Source organism: Naumovozyma castellii, chromosome 9, assembly GCF_000237345.1.
Source record: "Naumovozyma castellii chromosome 9, complete genome".
Classification (NCBI taxonomy): Eukaryota; Fungi; Ascomycota; class Saccharomycetes; order Saccharomycetales; family Saccharomycetaceae; genus Naumovozyma; species Naumovozyma castellii.
The window spans coordinates 162,079-177,485 of NC_016499.1; the positions used below are offsets into that span (position 1 = coordinate 162,079).

At 41.2% G+C, this 15,407-nt stretch overlaps 10 protein-coding genes across 10 annotated transcripts; 8 read left to right on the forward strand and 2 right to left on the reverse strand.

The window, feature by feature from the left end:
• Positions 1-98: 98 nt before the first annotated feature.
• On the reverse strand, positions 99-1,211 carry SUA7 (transcription factor TFIIB; the record flags this gene model as incomplete). The annotated part of the gene is made up of 1 exon (XM_003678053.1): positions 99-1,211. The coding sequence occupies one exon, from the start codon at positions 1,209-1,211 to the stop codon at positions 99-101; it is 1,113 nt and encodes a 370-aa protein (XP_003678101.1).
• Positions 1,212-1,378: 167 nt separating this feature from the next.
• ATG14 (Atg14p) lies at positions 1,379-2,446 on the reverse strand (the record flags this gene model as incomplete). The annotated part of the gene is made up of 1 exon (XM_003678054.1): positions 1,379-2,446. The coding sequence occupies one exon, from the start codon at positions 2,444-2,446 to the stop codon at positions 1,379-1,381; it is 1,068 nt and encodes a 355-aa protein (XP_003678102.1).
• Positions 2,447-2,602: 156 nt separating this feature from the next.
• Positions 2,603-3,808, forward strand: SHE3 (She3p; the record flags this gene model as incomplete). Its single annotated transcript, XM_003678055.1, has 1 exon — positions 2,603-3,808. One exon carries the CDS (start codon positions 2,603-2,605, stop codon positions 3,806-3,808), a length of 1,206 nt encoding a protein of 401 aa, XP_003678103.1.
• Positions 3,809-3,979: 171 nt separating this feature from the next.
• On the forward strand, positions 3,980-4,849 carry OPY1 (Opy1p; the record flags this gene model as incomplete). Its single annotated transcript, XM_003678056.1, has 1 exon — positions 3,980-4,849. One exon carries the CDS (start codon positions 3,980-3,982, stop codon positions 4,847-4,849), a length of 870 nt encoding a protein of 289 aa, XP_003678104.1.
• A 234-nt stretch (positions 4,850-5,083) lies between these two features.
• VMA2 (H(+)-transporting V1 sector ATPase subunit B) lies at positions 5,084-6,646 on the forward strand (the record flags this gene model as incomplete). The annotated part of the gene is made up of 1 exon (XM_003678057.1): positions 5,084-6,646. One exon carries the CDS (start codon positions 5,084-5,086, stop codon positions 6,644-6,646), a length of 1,563 nt encoding a protein of 520 aa, XP_003678105.1.
• Positions 6,647-6,841: 195 nt separating this feature from the next.
• Positions 6,842-8,368, forward strand: TPS1 (alpha,alpha-trehalose-phosphate synthase (UDP-forming) TPS1; the record flags this gene model as incomplete). The annotated part of the gene is made up of 1 exon (XM_003678058.1): positions 6,842-8,368. The coding sequence occupies one exon, from the start codon at positions 6,842-6,844 to the stop codon at positions 8,366-8,368; it is 1,527 nt and encodes a 508-aa protein (XP_003678106.1).
• A 345-nt stretch (positions 8,369-8,713) lies between these two features.
• On the forward strand, positions 8,714-9,874 carry PTC4 (type 2C protein phosphatase PTC4; the record flags this gene model as incomplete). The annotated part of the gene is made up of 1 exon (XM_003678059.1): positions 8,714-9,874. One exon carries the CDS (start codon positions 8,714-8,716, stop codon positions 9,872-9,874), a length of 1,161 nt encoding a protein of 386 aa, XP_003678107.1.
• Positions 9,875-10,152: 278 nt separating this feature from the next.
• TFC1 (transcription factor TFIIIC subunit TFC1) lies at positions 10,153-12,087 on the forward strand (the record flags this gene model as incomplete). The annotated part of the gene is made up of 1 exon (XM_003678060.1): positions 10,153-12,087. The coding sequence occupies one exon, from the start codon at positions 10,153-10,155 to the stop codon at positions 12,085-12,087; it is 1,935 nt and encodes a 644-aa protein (XP_003678108.1).
• Positions 12,088-12,272: 185 nt separating this feature from the next.
• Positions 12,273-12,830, forward strand: MRPL36 (mitochondrial 54S ribosomal protein bL31m; the record flags this gene model as incomplete). The annotated part of the gene is made up of 1 exon (XM_003678061.1): positions 12,273-12,830. The coding sequence occupies one exon, from the start codon at positions 12,273-12,275 to the stop codon at positions 12,828-12,830; it is 558 nt and encodes a 185-aa protein (XP_003678109.1).
• Positions 12,831-13,292: 462 nt separating this feature from the next.
• Positions 13,293-15,290, forward strand: GRS1 (glycine--tRNA ligase; the record flags this gene model as incomplete). Its single annotated transcript, XM_003678062.1, has 1 exon — positions 13,293-15,290. The coding sequence occupies one exon, from the start codon at positions 13,293-13,295 to the stop codon at positions 15,288-15,290; it is 1,998 nt and encodes a 665-aa protein (XP_003678110.1).
• Between the last annotated feature and the right edge of the window lie 117 nt (positions 15,291-15,407).

A 15,407-nucleotide genomic window follows, 5' to 3' on the forward strand; every position in this document is an offset into this window, starting at 1 on the left:
TTAATACTATAAAGAAAATATAATGTCAACAACACAATGTAAAAAAAGAAAAACTTGGTATAATTTCTGTGAACGAAAAGATGGATATTCCACTCAACTCATACTTTTTTCTTTTCATTTCTAGTATTTTTATCTTTATCTAACTTGGGTAAATTATCCATTGAAACGGTTCCATTCGCAATTAATTGTGGATCCACTGCTATGTCTCTATGTTCATACAAGATCTTATAACCTGATTTAATTGTTCCCTCAGTGACTTGTAAAATCTGACCCACTTTTGCCGCAGTAACAGGGATCTTAAATAAAAGAATGTTTAAATAAATGGACACCACAGCAATAGTGATTGGAGATTTCCCTGCAATTTCTTCAATTTCTTTACATTTCTTTGCAGTATATTCTGCTGCGGTAGTAACTTGCATGGGCAACCCCAAATGCGAACAAAATCTGGGGATATAAGTTAAGTTTTGGGCTCCACTCATATTATCTGTATTAATCTTAATGAACCCATCTGAACTCTTTTCTCGCAGTATTCCCTTCATGATCCCCAACGTTTTCCCGAATTCTTTAGTCTTAACGTGAATAATGGATTGAATTTCTTTAAAAGTTCTTGCCACTTCAGCACGTCGACATCCAATCAATATTGATGCGGCCATAATACTCTCCGTAGACTTCCCTTTCAAACTTCTCTCATCATGACACAACTTGTAGGCCTCCTTAGCACAATCTTTGACAATCTTAGGTAATTCTGCAGCATCACAAAGCATAGTAATCTTAGCGAACGCAGCTTGTACCTCATTATCCTTCTTATCCACCACATTTTTCCCTTGGGCTCTATTCAGTTCCTTTGTAAATCTCATATCTGTACCTTCACCTTGTCCAATTCTTGTAGACAAGTTATTCCCATCCAATAGTGGATTTGAAGCTTCCCCCACACGGGATGGATCATCCCCATTTTGATCATCGTTGGAAAAGGTACGCCATTCGGAACGGGTGTCCACGAGCCTATCAGAAAGCACCAGTCCACACAGGGCACACACGACATCACCTTCACTAAACCGTTCGACAATCTTGGGAGGGTACACTTTACATTCAGGGCATGTAAGCACGATGTTCAAGTTGGGGCCCTTTCTTCCCTGAGCGGCGATGGGCTTGGCAACGGCGGGGGCGGCAGGTGTAGCTGGCGATGGTGTTGGTTGTACTGAAACAGACATGAGTAGGTAGTTGGTTCCCAGATGAGTGTTGTTCGATCTACGGTGGTTTTGAAGTAGTGTGTTAAATGGTAAAATAAATGATATTCCTTATTATATTTTATATTCGAAAACCTTCCAGCGCGGGCGGGTAACTTCTTCGATTACTATTATATAACGTTATTATACGGTCAACCGACGATAAACCATCGATCCAGATGGGCTACCTGTGTATCTGCTGTCTTGATAGAGTGTCTTTGTGTGCTATCTGCTCGCAGATTATTTCTGCTGTTCCTCTCAGAGATATTCAGTATCTCAGAGACCATTGCATATACATGGGAGAACGTCCAGCATTGTCCCGATGATATGACCCGACATTGGATCTGTCTTTGCTGTACCACACTGTAGAATAACTTGTCCACATCATACTGGTCCAGCAGCCAGTGGATATCTATTGATTTCGTGCGTATTAATTGTAATTTGGATGCCAATTGAAGTAAACCAATAGTTAGTTTCGTGATCCATTCAACAACATCCGTATTGTTGTCATCGCCATCTTCCTTTGCTGATGTCAGGGAATGGAAACCATCATATGGTAATTTGAAGTTGATGATTTGGGCGAATATATCCAAGTATTGAAACATGTTATTAAGAGAACTTATGGTCACCGATCTTGGTAAGTTGGGCACATTTTGCAACGAGATTATAGGTTGAAATAAGATGGAGAAGGAAACAAGATATAGGTCCTTCCTTTGCCTTACCATGAACCACTTCCTTAACGAATGTAATTTTTCCTGCTGGGCCATTTGGACAATTTTTTGTGTTTGATGGATTCTTTCCATTAGGTCTTCGTCATCTTGTAAAATGATCGCAGCCTCCTTAGGTATTTCCAATTGTAACTCATCCTCCATATGTGTGGCTCGTTGTTTTTTGTTTTCCATATTCTTTTTTAATTGTTCAATTCTAAACCTTATTCTATTATTCCTCTTCTTCATCTTCAAAATGGTCACTTTCCTCAATTTGCTCTTCAACAAGGGAAAATCGTTCTCCTCATTCTTATCACCATCCATATCAACATCATTCTGTCCCATAGATCGTTCTAATATGGCCTTCACCCTCCCCTGCAACTTCCTGTTTTGCTCATGGATACTCAACAACGCCATCCGCCACTTGAGCAACAATGACGGACTGGTATTGCTGCAATTGCTGCAATAGGCACGTGTGGTCTGCTTACTGCACACGGAACACAGCATTCTCATCCATGGTACGTGTATCTGCTTCTTCTGTTGTCTTCTTCCAAATAGTGTATATATATATTGACCAACAACCAACTTCGCGAATTAAAAAGTTACCTGTTCACATTGAAAGAAAGCTGCACCCATCAAAGAACTTTGAAGCACAACAACGCAACAACGATGGCAGAAAGAGACACAACTATGGGGCCACCTGGGTCTCCGTCCAAGCTGGCCTCCCAGCACGCTCTCTTCATGACCAATCTGGACCAATCGCCGGCTCGCAACAACAGTGCTGTATTTGAAAGAAGCACGTCGCCGTCACGTTTGAATGGTGGTGCTAGTGGGATGGTGATTGATTCGTTGGGGGAGCAAGTGGAGACTTTGTCAAAGACTAATATGCAGCTATCTTTGCAGTCTAAAAACTTGCTCACCAAGTTGGAGGATGCTAATGAGAGGGAGATCACGATGATAGATGCGGTGACCAAGCTGAAAGAGTTGAATGCAAAGGGGGATATTGAGTTGGCGGAGAAGAGTGAGACGTTGAAGATGGAGGAGGGTAGACTGCGTGATTTGAAGTTGAAATTACAGATGGAAGTGGAGAGGAAGGGTAAATTGAATAGTAGTATGAGAAATGTGGATATGGAGGAATTGAAATTGGATCAGAATTTGGCAATGCAGCGTGCTCAGTGTGACGCTCTGAGGCAATCGCAGATTCTGTATAAGGAGCATTACTCCCGTGAGATTTTGCAATTGAAGGAAATTGTAGAGGAATTATCGATGGAACAAGAGAGTGATCTATCGCTGGAGGGAATAGATGAGGAATTGGTCGATACAATGGAGACACGTTTTGCTAAGCTGTTACAATTGACAAGTGAGTATAATGAGTCATTGAAGGAAGGTTCGGAGGGAATGATCTCAGAACTGAATTTGGAATCATGGGTTAAATTATACGATGAATGCAAGAAACGATTAGCGGGTTACAAAGTCAGGATACAAGAATATGAAGCTAATAACAAGAATAAGAATAAGAATAAGAGTAAGGACAATATTGAAACGGAGAAGGACCTTGTTCGAAGTGAGACATTGCAAAGACTGGAAGCTGGAAAGTTGGTGGATAATATTCAGGCTAAGATGACCAAATTGAGGAAGCCCTCCACACATAACAACGGCAGTAACAGCAATTCCACAGACAAGAGGAGGAGCTTCTACGGTATATCGGGGATCCTTCCCAAGGATGCCTCTGTATCGCCCAAACTTACCTCCAGTGCGACGATGCTGCCTGGTGTGAAAAGAACCTCATCGACGAGGAAGCCCAGTGCCCATGTCAACCAGCACCCATACTCGCATATCACCGGGGTGAACCACCAGTCGCGGACCAGGGAGTAGCACCTATGTATCATTAGATAGACCATATACACATAATCAGCCAAATCATTGTTCATTTATTCTTCGGAGTTGACATTGAAAATGAAAATAAGGAAACAATAGCACAATACTATAAAATACAATTTAATAGAAGAACCGCACATCGAGAGAAGGACAGAACCACAGATAAGCATGTCTTTAGACAAGGAACACGAAGTGCTAGTGTCCAGTTACCTCACGGGACTGCACATCCCAGCGGCACACCACCCACACTCGCCACCAACCCCCAAATTGATCTTCCCCCGCAAATTGAACCTGCCCCACAAGAAACATGTATTGTGGTGTGTATTGCGCAGAAACCAGTTCAGTTATTACAAGGATGAGCAGGAAAGGGAGGCCTTGTATGTAGTTCCCGGTGATATGATTTTGAATTTAAAAGTGCAAAAGGAGGATGGTACATTGAGTCTGTACTCGACGGACACGACGCTGACCTTCAGGTTTCTGGAACATACCACACAAGAGAAGTGGGTCAAGGCCATTGACGAGTTTATGAGGTGCAAGAGGGAGTCCGAGGAAGCAGGATCTGATTCCGACGATGAGAAGATTTCCATGGATGATAAGGATATATGTGAGAATGAAGAGGATAGGAGACGATCTGAGATCACTGTGGAGGAAAGTCCGGGCCATGATGAAGAGTTCTATACGACATTTGATCCGTCTACAAAAGAGCATTGTATCAAAAAGGGTACGATCTCTGTTAGGGTGAAACGGGTGCGGTTCAATAGAAAGAAGTGGAAGTTGTTTAGAGTGGAACTGACCAATAGATGGTTCAAACTGTACTCCCTCAAGAGTGGGGCGCTGAAGAGGCAGATTGATTTGAATAAAGTGGTGGATTGCGTGGAGGGGCCCTCTTTGCCCTCGGAGTTGGACACAGCGTTTGTGCTCATCACCTTGAATGAACGAGTGCAATTGCGACCGGACACAGAACAGGAGATGGTAGACTGGATTATCAGCTTGAAGAGCACCATCCTAGTGAGGGAGAAGCTGACTGGTACACACTAGTCTAATGTAATTCAGTGTAATGTAGTGTATATTATCGTCTGGCCTGCGGTTACCCGCACCGCAAATTTGAGTGCTGCTTTTCAAATTTCAATAAGCAGCAACTACTCATCCTGTTGTCTTCTACACTACAACACCTGTCTTCCTGATACTTCACAACAGGGCATCTCCAGTAAGCATCCAATTGGCCAGTACCGCACTCAGCAACACCCAAGCTAGCAAGCAAACTTTTACACTATGGTGCTATCCGACAAAGAACTGTTCGACTTGAACAAGAAGGCTGTGGAACAAGGGTTCAAGATTAAACCAAGACTAAACTACAACACCGTCAGCGGTGTCAATGGGCCCCTAGTCATTTTGGAAAAGGTTAAATTTCCCCGTTACAACGAAATTGTTAACTTGACCCTACCGGATGGGACCATCAGACAAGGTCAAGTCCTAGAAGTGAGAGGTGATAGAGCCATCGTGCAAGTCTTTGAAGGGACTTCCGGTATCGATGTCAAGAAGACTCGTGTGGAATTCACTGGTGAGAACTTGAAAATCCCAGTCTCTGAAGATACTTTAGGTAGAATCTTTGACGGGTCAGGTAGACCCATCGATAACGGTCCTAAAGTCTTTGCTGAAGATTACCTTGACATTAACGGGTCCCCGATCAATCCATATGCAAGAATTTACCCTGAAGAAATGATCTCCACCGGTGTTTCTGCCATCGATACCATGAACTCCATTGCTCGTGGTCAAAAGATTCCTATTTTCTCTGCTTCTGGGTTGCCTCATAATGAAATCGCTGCTCAAATTTGTAGACAAGCTGGGTTGGTGAGACCTACTAAGGATGTCCATGATGGTCATGAAGAAAATTTCTCCATTGTTTTCGCAGCCATGGGTGTCAATTTGGAAACTGCTAGATTTTTCAAACAAGATTTTGAAGAAAATGGGTCTCTAGAGAGAACTTCCCTTTTCTTAAATTTGGCTAATGATCCAACCATTGAAAGAATTATTACTCCAAGATTAGCATTAACCACTGCAGAATATTTAGCCTATCAAACGGATCGTCACGTCTTGACCATTTTAACAGATATGTCCTCTTATGCAGATGCTTTAAGAGAAGTTTCTGCCGCCAGAGAAGAAGTGCCAGGTAGAAGAGGGTACCCAGGTTATATGTATACAGATTTATCCACCATTTACGAAAGAGCTGGTAGAGTGGAAGGTCGTAATGGGTCCATTACTCAAATTCCAATCTTAACCATGCCCAACGATGATATTACACATCCTATTCCGGATTTGACTGGTTATATTACCGAGGGACAAATTTCTGTGGATCGTCAGTTGCATAACAAGGGTATATATCCTCCAATTAATGTCTTGCCCTCATTAAGTAGATTAATGAAATCTGCCATCGGGGAAGGGATGACAAGAAAGGATCATGGTGATGTTTCCAATCAATTGTATGCCAAGTATGCCATTGGTAGAGATGCAGCAGCCATGAAAGCCGTGGTGGGTGAAGAAGCTTTGTCCATTGAAGATAAATTATCTTTGGAATTCTTGGAGAAGTTTGAAAAGACTTTCATTTCACAAGGTGCTTACGAGAACAGAACAGTTTTTGAAAGTTTGGACCAAGCATGGAGTTTGTTAAGAATCTACCCTAAGGAAATGTTGAACAGAATATCTCCAAAGATTCTGGACGAGTTCTACGATAGAGCCAGAGACGAAGATGAAGACGAGGATGACGAGGACGTGGAGGCTGACAACACCGACTCGAGACCCAGTGCCAGCGTGGAACCCACTGAATCCCTGATCTGATCTGATCTACCACACCATACATATACAATAACTAAACAAGCAAGTACTCTAATAAAATTTTATATAATCTGTCCTTATGACGTTTTTCCAGTTTTCACGGAGTTGAGTCCGCTTTTTTCTATGTGCCCCTTGCAACAATCCTTCCATATAATCTATATATAAGAGGAGACACACTTTCTTCTCTTTCTTTCTTTTATGCTTTCCAACCCATCAAGCAGTCAAGCAGCACAAATGACACAGCAATTGGATAAACCAGCAGCAACTACAGCGTCAAGTAACATCATTGTCGTCTCGAACAGACTCCCAGTGACGATCACCAAGGACGCCACCACGGGCAAGTACTCCTACAAGATGTCATCTGGGGGGCTAGTCACAGGGTTACAGGGGCTTAAGAAGACCTCTTCGTTCCAATGGTACGGATGGCCCGGTCTGGAAGTACCCGATGATGAGAAGGAACAAGTCAGGAGGGATCTGAAGGAGCAATTCAACGCCATCCCCGTGTTCTTGAGTGACGAAGTGGCAGATTTACATTATAATGGGTTCTCCAACTCTATTCTATGGCCCTTGTTCCATTACCACCCTGGTGAAATTACATTTGATGAGAATGCCTGGTTGGCTTACAACGAAGCTAATAAGACGTTTGCAGATGTCATTGCCGAGAATGTGAAGGATGACGATCTCGTTTGGGTGCACGATTACCATTTGATGTTGGTCCCTGAGATGTTGAGGGCCGAGTTCAACAGAAGGAAGTTGAGGGACGTTAAATTAGGATGGTTCTTGCATACTCCGTTCCCCTCGAGTGAAATTTACAGGATCTTACCTGTGAGACAGGAGATCTTAAAGGGTGTGTTGAGTTGTGACCTGGTCGGGTTCCACACCTATGATTATGCAAGACATTTCCTCTCCGCTGTGCAGAGAGTGTTGAATGTGAATACGTTACCCAATGGGGTGGAATACAATGGTCATTTCGTCAATGTGGGTGCGTTCCCCATTGGGATTGACGTGGATAAGTTCACCGTGGGATTAAAGAAGCCAGAGGTTATTCAAAGGATTGAAGATTTGAAGAAAAAGTTTAAAGGTTGCAAGATTATTGTTGGTGTGGATAGATTAGATTACATTAAGGGTGTTCCTCAAAAATTACACGCTATGGAGGTGTTCCTTCAAGAACACCCTGAATGGGTAGGTAAAGTGGTCCTTGTGCAATTGGCCATCCCCAGTCGTGGTGACGTGGAAGAGTACCAATACTTGAGATCCGTCGTCAACGAGTTGGTCGGTAGAATCAACGGTCAATTCGGTACCATAGAATTCGTTCCCATCCATTTCATGCATAGAAGTATCCCCTTCGAAGAACTAATCTCATTGTATGCTGTCAGTGACGTATGTCTGGTTTCATCCACGAGAGATGGTATGAACTTGGTATCGTACGAATACATCGCATGTCAAGAGGAGAAGAAGGGGTCCTTAATCCTGAGTGAATTCGCCGGTGCTGCACAATCCATGAATGGGGCCCTCATTGTGAACCCCTGGAACACGGACCAATTGTGTGAGTCCATCAACGAGGCCTTGACGCTACCTGACGAGAAGAAAGCCGCCAACTGGGAGAAACTGTACAAATATATATCCAAATACACCTCGGCTTTCTGGGGGGAGAACTTTGTGCACGAGTTGCGCAGCAGTGTGGGGGACAACGTGCAGACTCTGGGTACCAAGGACGTGTACTAGTTACATACAACTCTTATATATATATACCTGTCTGTATGCATCAACTATTCAATCAATATACGTTATACGATAACTGACGACGACGATGCCGAGGGGCGAAAAGTCGAAGAGGAAAATCGGTGATCTGCGACAAGAACACTTGATGATGGATGGTCTTTCCATCCAGGTTGTTGGTTCTTTCCTGGGAGCATCGAACTAGAAGAAGCAAGCCTGTGCACCCCGTCAGCAACACACATCGCCAGCTAAGCAAGCAAGCAAACAAGCTAGAAGGAGACTCGTGCACACCCTGTCTCAATAACAACCAGAATCATAACTTTCTACATCAGTTCGGAGGAGATAAAGAAAATGGGTCAACTACTCTCTCATCCATTAACCGAAAAGACCATAGACTACAACGACTACCAGCATCGTGTCTCGCCGCAATTGAGCACCTTGGTGCCCCGATTTTACAACTGTGTCGGGTCCATGCAGGGTTATAGATTGACACAAGAAGATGCGCATCTGGTGCTCAACGAGGAAAGTATCATGCAAGTGAAGTTTTATAACCCGTTCAAGGAGACCACTCAGAAGTTGATATTGAGTGTATTTGCCGTGTTTGATGGTCACGGAGGGGAAGATTGTTCCAATTTTATCAGTGGAGGTGGTTCCAACCCAAAGAATGGACTGGCTAAATGGATCTCTTATAGTTTTGAAAACCACAAGTATGGTGCTTGGAAGGGTGATGGGCCAGTCAACAATAGCAATGGACAAAGGAAGTTTAGAACTCTACAGGGATTGATAAGTCAAGTCATTAAGGATGCATTTCTACTTCAAGATAATGAATTGTACAAATATTTTTTCAATAGTTCGTGTGGTTCCACCGCCATAGTGACGATAATTATAAATGGTGAATACATGTATGTTGCCAATTGTGGGGATTCCCGATGTATACTTTCATCCAAGGGCAATGGTGTCAAGACCATGTCGTTTGATCATAAACCACAACATATCGGAGAATTAATTCGTATAAATGATAATGGTGGGACCGTATCATTGGGGAGAGTCGGTGGTGTACTAGCGTTAAGTAGGGCATTTGGTGATTTCCAATTTAAGAGAGGAGTCACGTATTCGTATGCAAAGAACAAGCCAAAATTTCATAATGTAACACATAATGGGAACACACCAGCACAGGAATCGCAAGTAACAGCAGAACCAGATGTGGTGATGCACAAGATCGATTATAAGAAGGACGAGTTCTTAATACTAGCATGTGATGGGATATGGGATGTTTATAGTAACAAACAACTTTGTAAATTTGTCAAGTTCCATCTGACTGCAGGGGTGAAATTGGATGGGATAGTGACCAAGATGTTGGATCATGGTATAGCACAGGCAAATAGCAGTACAGGGGTGGGGTTTGACAACATGACTGTAATCATCATAGCCCTGAACAAGTCTGGAGAGTCCCTTTCAGATTGGTACACGAAAATGAAAATACGTCTGGAGAGAGAGAAGGGATTGATCTAAAACTTTTAATATCGTAAATGTACTATACTAGAGTCATCCCCATATGAAAAACATAAAAAGCATAGAATAATGACTAAACTAAAACTAAAACTAAGTAATCCGTAAACGTAAACGTAAATTTATAATACATCGTTATAAGATGGAAATGTGTCTGGGTAAACTCACAGCGCTAATGAAATCTTAAACACCGATTATTGAAAGTAGTGTAAACAAACAATATAAGAGCACATAGGAACACTTTACAAGCAATTGCCTAGAGATAATAAACCATTTGGAATATGTCTATCACACAGGATAACAGTGACTCAGTGTCTCGGGAAAGCCCCAGTATCGTAGATGAACCCTCATCGTCGGGCGTGCTCGCCAAGGAATACACTCTCGACATCCCTAGAATACCTAGTTTAGAACTCCCATTACATGTTTCAGCGGAACAATCAAGCATTCAGAAGGCTGTTACGATGTGCGGTGGTATTAGGAAGGTGAAAGAAGCCTTTAGAGAAGGCGGTAACGTGGAGTCGCAGAATGGGTTGGAACTTTATTTAAATGAAGGGAAGAACCCTGATGGGACTTCATTGTTCTTCAATGAACATTCCATCACTGGTAAGAGAGTTCCCTTCAGAGATGATTCTATTATTCTAAAGATTACAATGCCCAGGGGGACTATGGAAAAGAATAGGAATAACATTCAACAATCATTAGCTTCATTGGATTCCAAACAGTATAGAGTGACACCAGTGGGGATCGTGAATAATACCATTAAATTTAGAGAAATGTCGGATTTCCAAGTGAGGTTGGATAATGTGCCATCTGCTAACGAATTTAAAGATAGTTTTGAAACTTTAGATTGGTCGAATTTCAAGAAATTCGTTCAATCAGTTCCAGACAATGACTCAAGACCATTTGAAAATATTAATAATTTGATCTTGGATAGAACAAGTGCATGCCCCAGTACTGATTTCCAACTACCACCACCACCAAAATTATCCATGGTGGGATACCCATTATTATACAAATATAAGGGAAATCCGCTGGCCACTAAGAAATCTGATGGTAAGGCAGAAGTGAAAGCGGCATATATCAAGAATTATCAATTGTTTCTTCATACGTTAGATAAAGATACAAAACCTCCCACAGAGCCACATCAGTTACTTCAAAAGGATTATAATGAAGCTAAAAGAACCGGGACATACCCAGGTAGTAAACCTGATTCAAAATTCTATGAGTATTTGGAAGAATGTATCACAATCCTTAAGAAATTATTTGAAAAGAGGCCTATTTGGATTAAGAGACACATTGATGGTATCATCCCGAAAAAGATATACCATACTTTGAAGATTGCTTTAGCATTAGTATCCTATAGGTTTTCCATGGGACCCTGGAGAAACACATACATTAAATTTGGCATTGATCCCAGAAGTTCCAGTGAATATGCACAATATCAAACGGAGTATTTCAAGATTGAAAGAAAATTATTACAGAATCCAATGGTGAAGAAAAATATCCCAGAACCCCCAGAACTTTGCTTCCAATCTAATGTTCCTGATGGTATTGATACCAGATTCAAGCTTGACGGTACGCAGGTTCCATGGTATCTAATGTTACAAATTGATTTGTTGGTGGACGAACATAACATTCGGGAGGTGTATAATCAAGTGGAGTATCTGGATAAACCCAATGAATTGACAGGATGGTTTAAAGAATTGGATTTGGTTAAGATGAGAAGAATCGTCAAATATGAATTGGGTTGCATGGTGCAGGGCAACTACGAATTCAACCAGTATAGATTGAAATATTTTAAATCAATGGGATTTGTTAAGGAGTCAATGATACCAGGTCAAGGAGGGAAGGAGGATGCTGATGGAGATATAGATATGGAAAAGGAAGGTACGAGTAATGAGAACAAGGAGGCGTCATCGGATATTGAAGATGATAATGGTGTGGCCACGGGAGAAGCCGATGACCTTGCGCTGGAAGATGAAGAAGCTGAAAATTATGACAAGGTTATGGTCACTGCGGGTGGAGAAGAAGAAGAGAACATGCAAGGAGAAGTAGATGCGGGCGAAGATGAAGGTAAGCCGGTGTTCGATGTTTCAGAGGCGTCATTCCAAGAAATTATGCAGCATATCGCCAAATTTGACCCTGAGTCTGCGCTAAAACTCCAAAGAACCTTAGACGGTCTTGTTCAAGAAACCAAGCTGTCTGAAGGGTTGTAAGTATATACTAAATTTCGTGTATGTACGGCAATATATTTAGTTGAACTCTTATGCGACGAGATCGATAATTATTAAGGTTCCGTTTTCGGTTTTAAAAAAAATATCAAGTCAAGAATAGGTAGCACTGACAAAAGGAGAGCGTAGATAAACAAGATTGGGTATTAACTAGGTCGATATTGTACATTATGCTGAATTTTATGCGTTCCCTAGTGACGAAGAGGTGTGCCTCCACAGGAGCATACCCTGGATCCACCAGAATCTCCTTACCAAAGAGACCAATGAAAAAAATCCGTGTTGGGAAGGCAAGACCCGCCATATACCACCAATTTAACGTAAAGATAGAAATGAGTGATGGTAGTGTTGTTCTTCGAAGATCACAATTTCCTAAGGATGAAATAAGACTGATTCAAGATCAAAGGAACAATCCCTTATGGAATCCAAGCAGAACCGATTTGGTGGTACTAGACGCGAATGCAGGAAGTAGTCTGGATAAATTCAAACAAAGATACAGCTCAATATTTACATTAGAGGATGATTCTAAACAACAGGAAGTTCCATCTCCAAGCAAAAAGGAACCAATTTCAACGAAAACGACCGAAGAAGATGCGAAAATTGAACCTGAATCTGAACTTAGCGACCAGGACGTTTTTGCTGCCGATGATTATCTATCGATATTAGATGATAATTCTCAACAGATTAAGACGGGTAAACTTGCCATGAAGAAGAAGCCAAAGAAGAAATAGGTACATATTGGTCTCGATAGAAATTGATTCATCTGGAACGATTATTAGTGGAAACGAACACGTGTAAATAACAAACAAATAAGTGACATTACTCAAAGCCATCATATCAAATAAATTACTTCTTCTTGTAATTCAGCATTTAAAATCATATATATATATTTATTTGTTATAGTACTGACCCTGGATTACCCGCATTGTGACTATTATTTTGGTAGGGTAACGGCGGCCGAAAAAATTTTAACGTATATCGCAATCTCGAAGATTATACAGTCGATGTCTTCCCATCGATGAAGTCGTTATTCAAGTGCAATTAACCTTTGTTCAGAGCTATTCCATTCTGAACATTTTATTTCAAGTAGTTGTGTTTTTGGAGATCCTATTCCGAAAGTAAAAGTGTGGTTATCAAATATAACTAAACGGTTCTACGCGCAGATAGTTAAGAAATCAGTCAAGATTAATAGAATGAGTGTCGAAGAAGTCAATAAAGCTAGAACTACAGTTCCTTTCACCAGAGAACAATTAGAAAGTGTCCTTAGAGGTAGATTTTTCTACGCCCCAGCTTTCGAATTATACGGTGGTGTCTCCGGTCTATATGATTATGGTCCACCAGGTTGTGCATTCCAAGCTAACATTGTTGACGTCTGGAGAAAGCATTTTATCTTAGAAGAAGATATGTTAGAAGTCGATTGTACCATGTTAACTCCATATGAAGTTTTGAAGACCTCCGGTCATGTCGACAAATTTTCTGATTGGATGTGTAGAGATTTAAAGACTGGTGAAATCTTCAGAGCTGATCATTTGGTTGAAGAAGTCCTTGAAGCTCGTTTGAAGGGTGACAAGGAAGCTAGAGGTGTTGTTGAAGATGCCAATGCCTCTGCGCAAGCGGATGCCGACAAGAAGAAGAGAAAGAAGAAGGTTAAGCAAATCAAGGCCGTTAAATTGGAGGATGCCGTTGTCGAGGAGTATGAATGTGTTTTGGCCAAGATTGATGGTTACTCTGGTGAGCAATTGGGTGAATTGATGGTTAAATATAACATTGGTAATCCAGTCACTGGTGAACCACTGGAACCACCAAAAGCTTTCAATTTAATGTTTGAAACCGCCATTGGTCCATCCGGTCAATTGAAAGGTTATTTGAGACCTGAAACTGCACAAGGTCAATTCTTGAACTTCAATAAATTATTGGAATTCAATAATGGTAAGACCCCATTTGCATCCGCCTCCATTGGTAAGTCATTCAGAAATGAAATTTCTCCAAGAGCTGGTTTATTAAGAGTTCGTGAATTTTTGATGGCTGAAATTGAACATTTCGTGGATCCATTAGATAAATCACATCCAAAATTCGATGAAATTAAGGACATTGAACTTTCATTCTTGCCTCGTGATATCCAAGAGGCCGGTAAGACTGAGCCAATCGTTATGACTGTTGGTGAAGCTGTTTCTTCTAAGATGGTTGATAATGAAACTTTAGGTTATTTCATTGCTAGAATTTATCAATTCTTAATGAAAATTGGTGTAGATTCAACAAAATTGAGATTCCGTCAACACATGGCTAACGAAATGGCTCATTATGCTGCTGATTGTTGGGATGGTGAATTGAAGACATCCTACGGTTGGATTGAATGTGTCGGTTGTGCTGATAGATCAGCTTTCGATTTGACCGTTCATTCTAAGAGAACTGGTGAAAAACTAGTTGTTAGACAAAAGTTGGAAACTCCAATTGAAGTCACTCAATGGGAAATCGATTTGACTAAAAAATTATTTGGACCAAAATTCAGAAAGGATGCTCCAAAAGTGGAGAAAATCTTATTAAACTTATCTCAAGAGGAACTTGCCGCTAAGGCTGAAGAATTGAAATCCAATGGTAAGATTGCATTCCAAGTGGAAGGTATTGAAGGTACTGTTGAATTAGATGACAAGTTTGTCACTATTGAGAAGAGAACAAAGGTTGAACACGTCAGAGAGTTCGTTCCTAACGTTATTGAACCATCTTTCGGTATTGGTCGTATCATTTACTCTATTTTTGAACATTCTTTCTGGAACAGACCAGAAGATGCTGCCAGAGGTGTTCTATCTTTCCCACCATTAGTTGCTCCAACTAAGGTCTTGTTAGTCCCATTATCAACTCACAAGGACTTGCAACCTGTTACTAAGGAAGTTTCTAAGATTTTAAGAAAGGCACAAATTCCATTTAAGGTTGACGATTCTGGTGTTTCCATTGGTAAGAGATATGCTCGTAATGATGAATTAGGTACCCCATTCGGTATTACCATTGATTTTGAATCCGCTAAGGATGGTTCTGTCACTTTGAGAGAGAGAGACTCAACTAAGCAAGTCAGAGGTTCAGTGGAAGAAATCATCAATGCCATTCGTGAAATTACTTACAGTGGTGTTTCTTGGGAAGAAGGTACTAAGAACTTAAAGCCATTTGTCTCTCAAGCTGAAACAGCTGCTGAGTAAAGGGGTTAATGATCTGTAAAATAAATAATCACGTATAATAATAAATATTGAATTTATATGAATGTAAGTTGTCATCTTGATGAGCTTGATTTTTTGCGAAGCGAATAGGAACAAAAT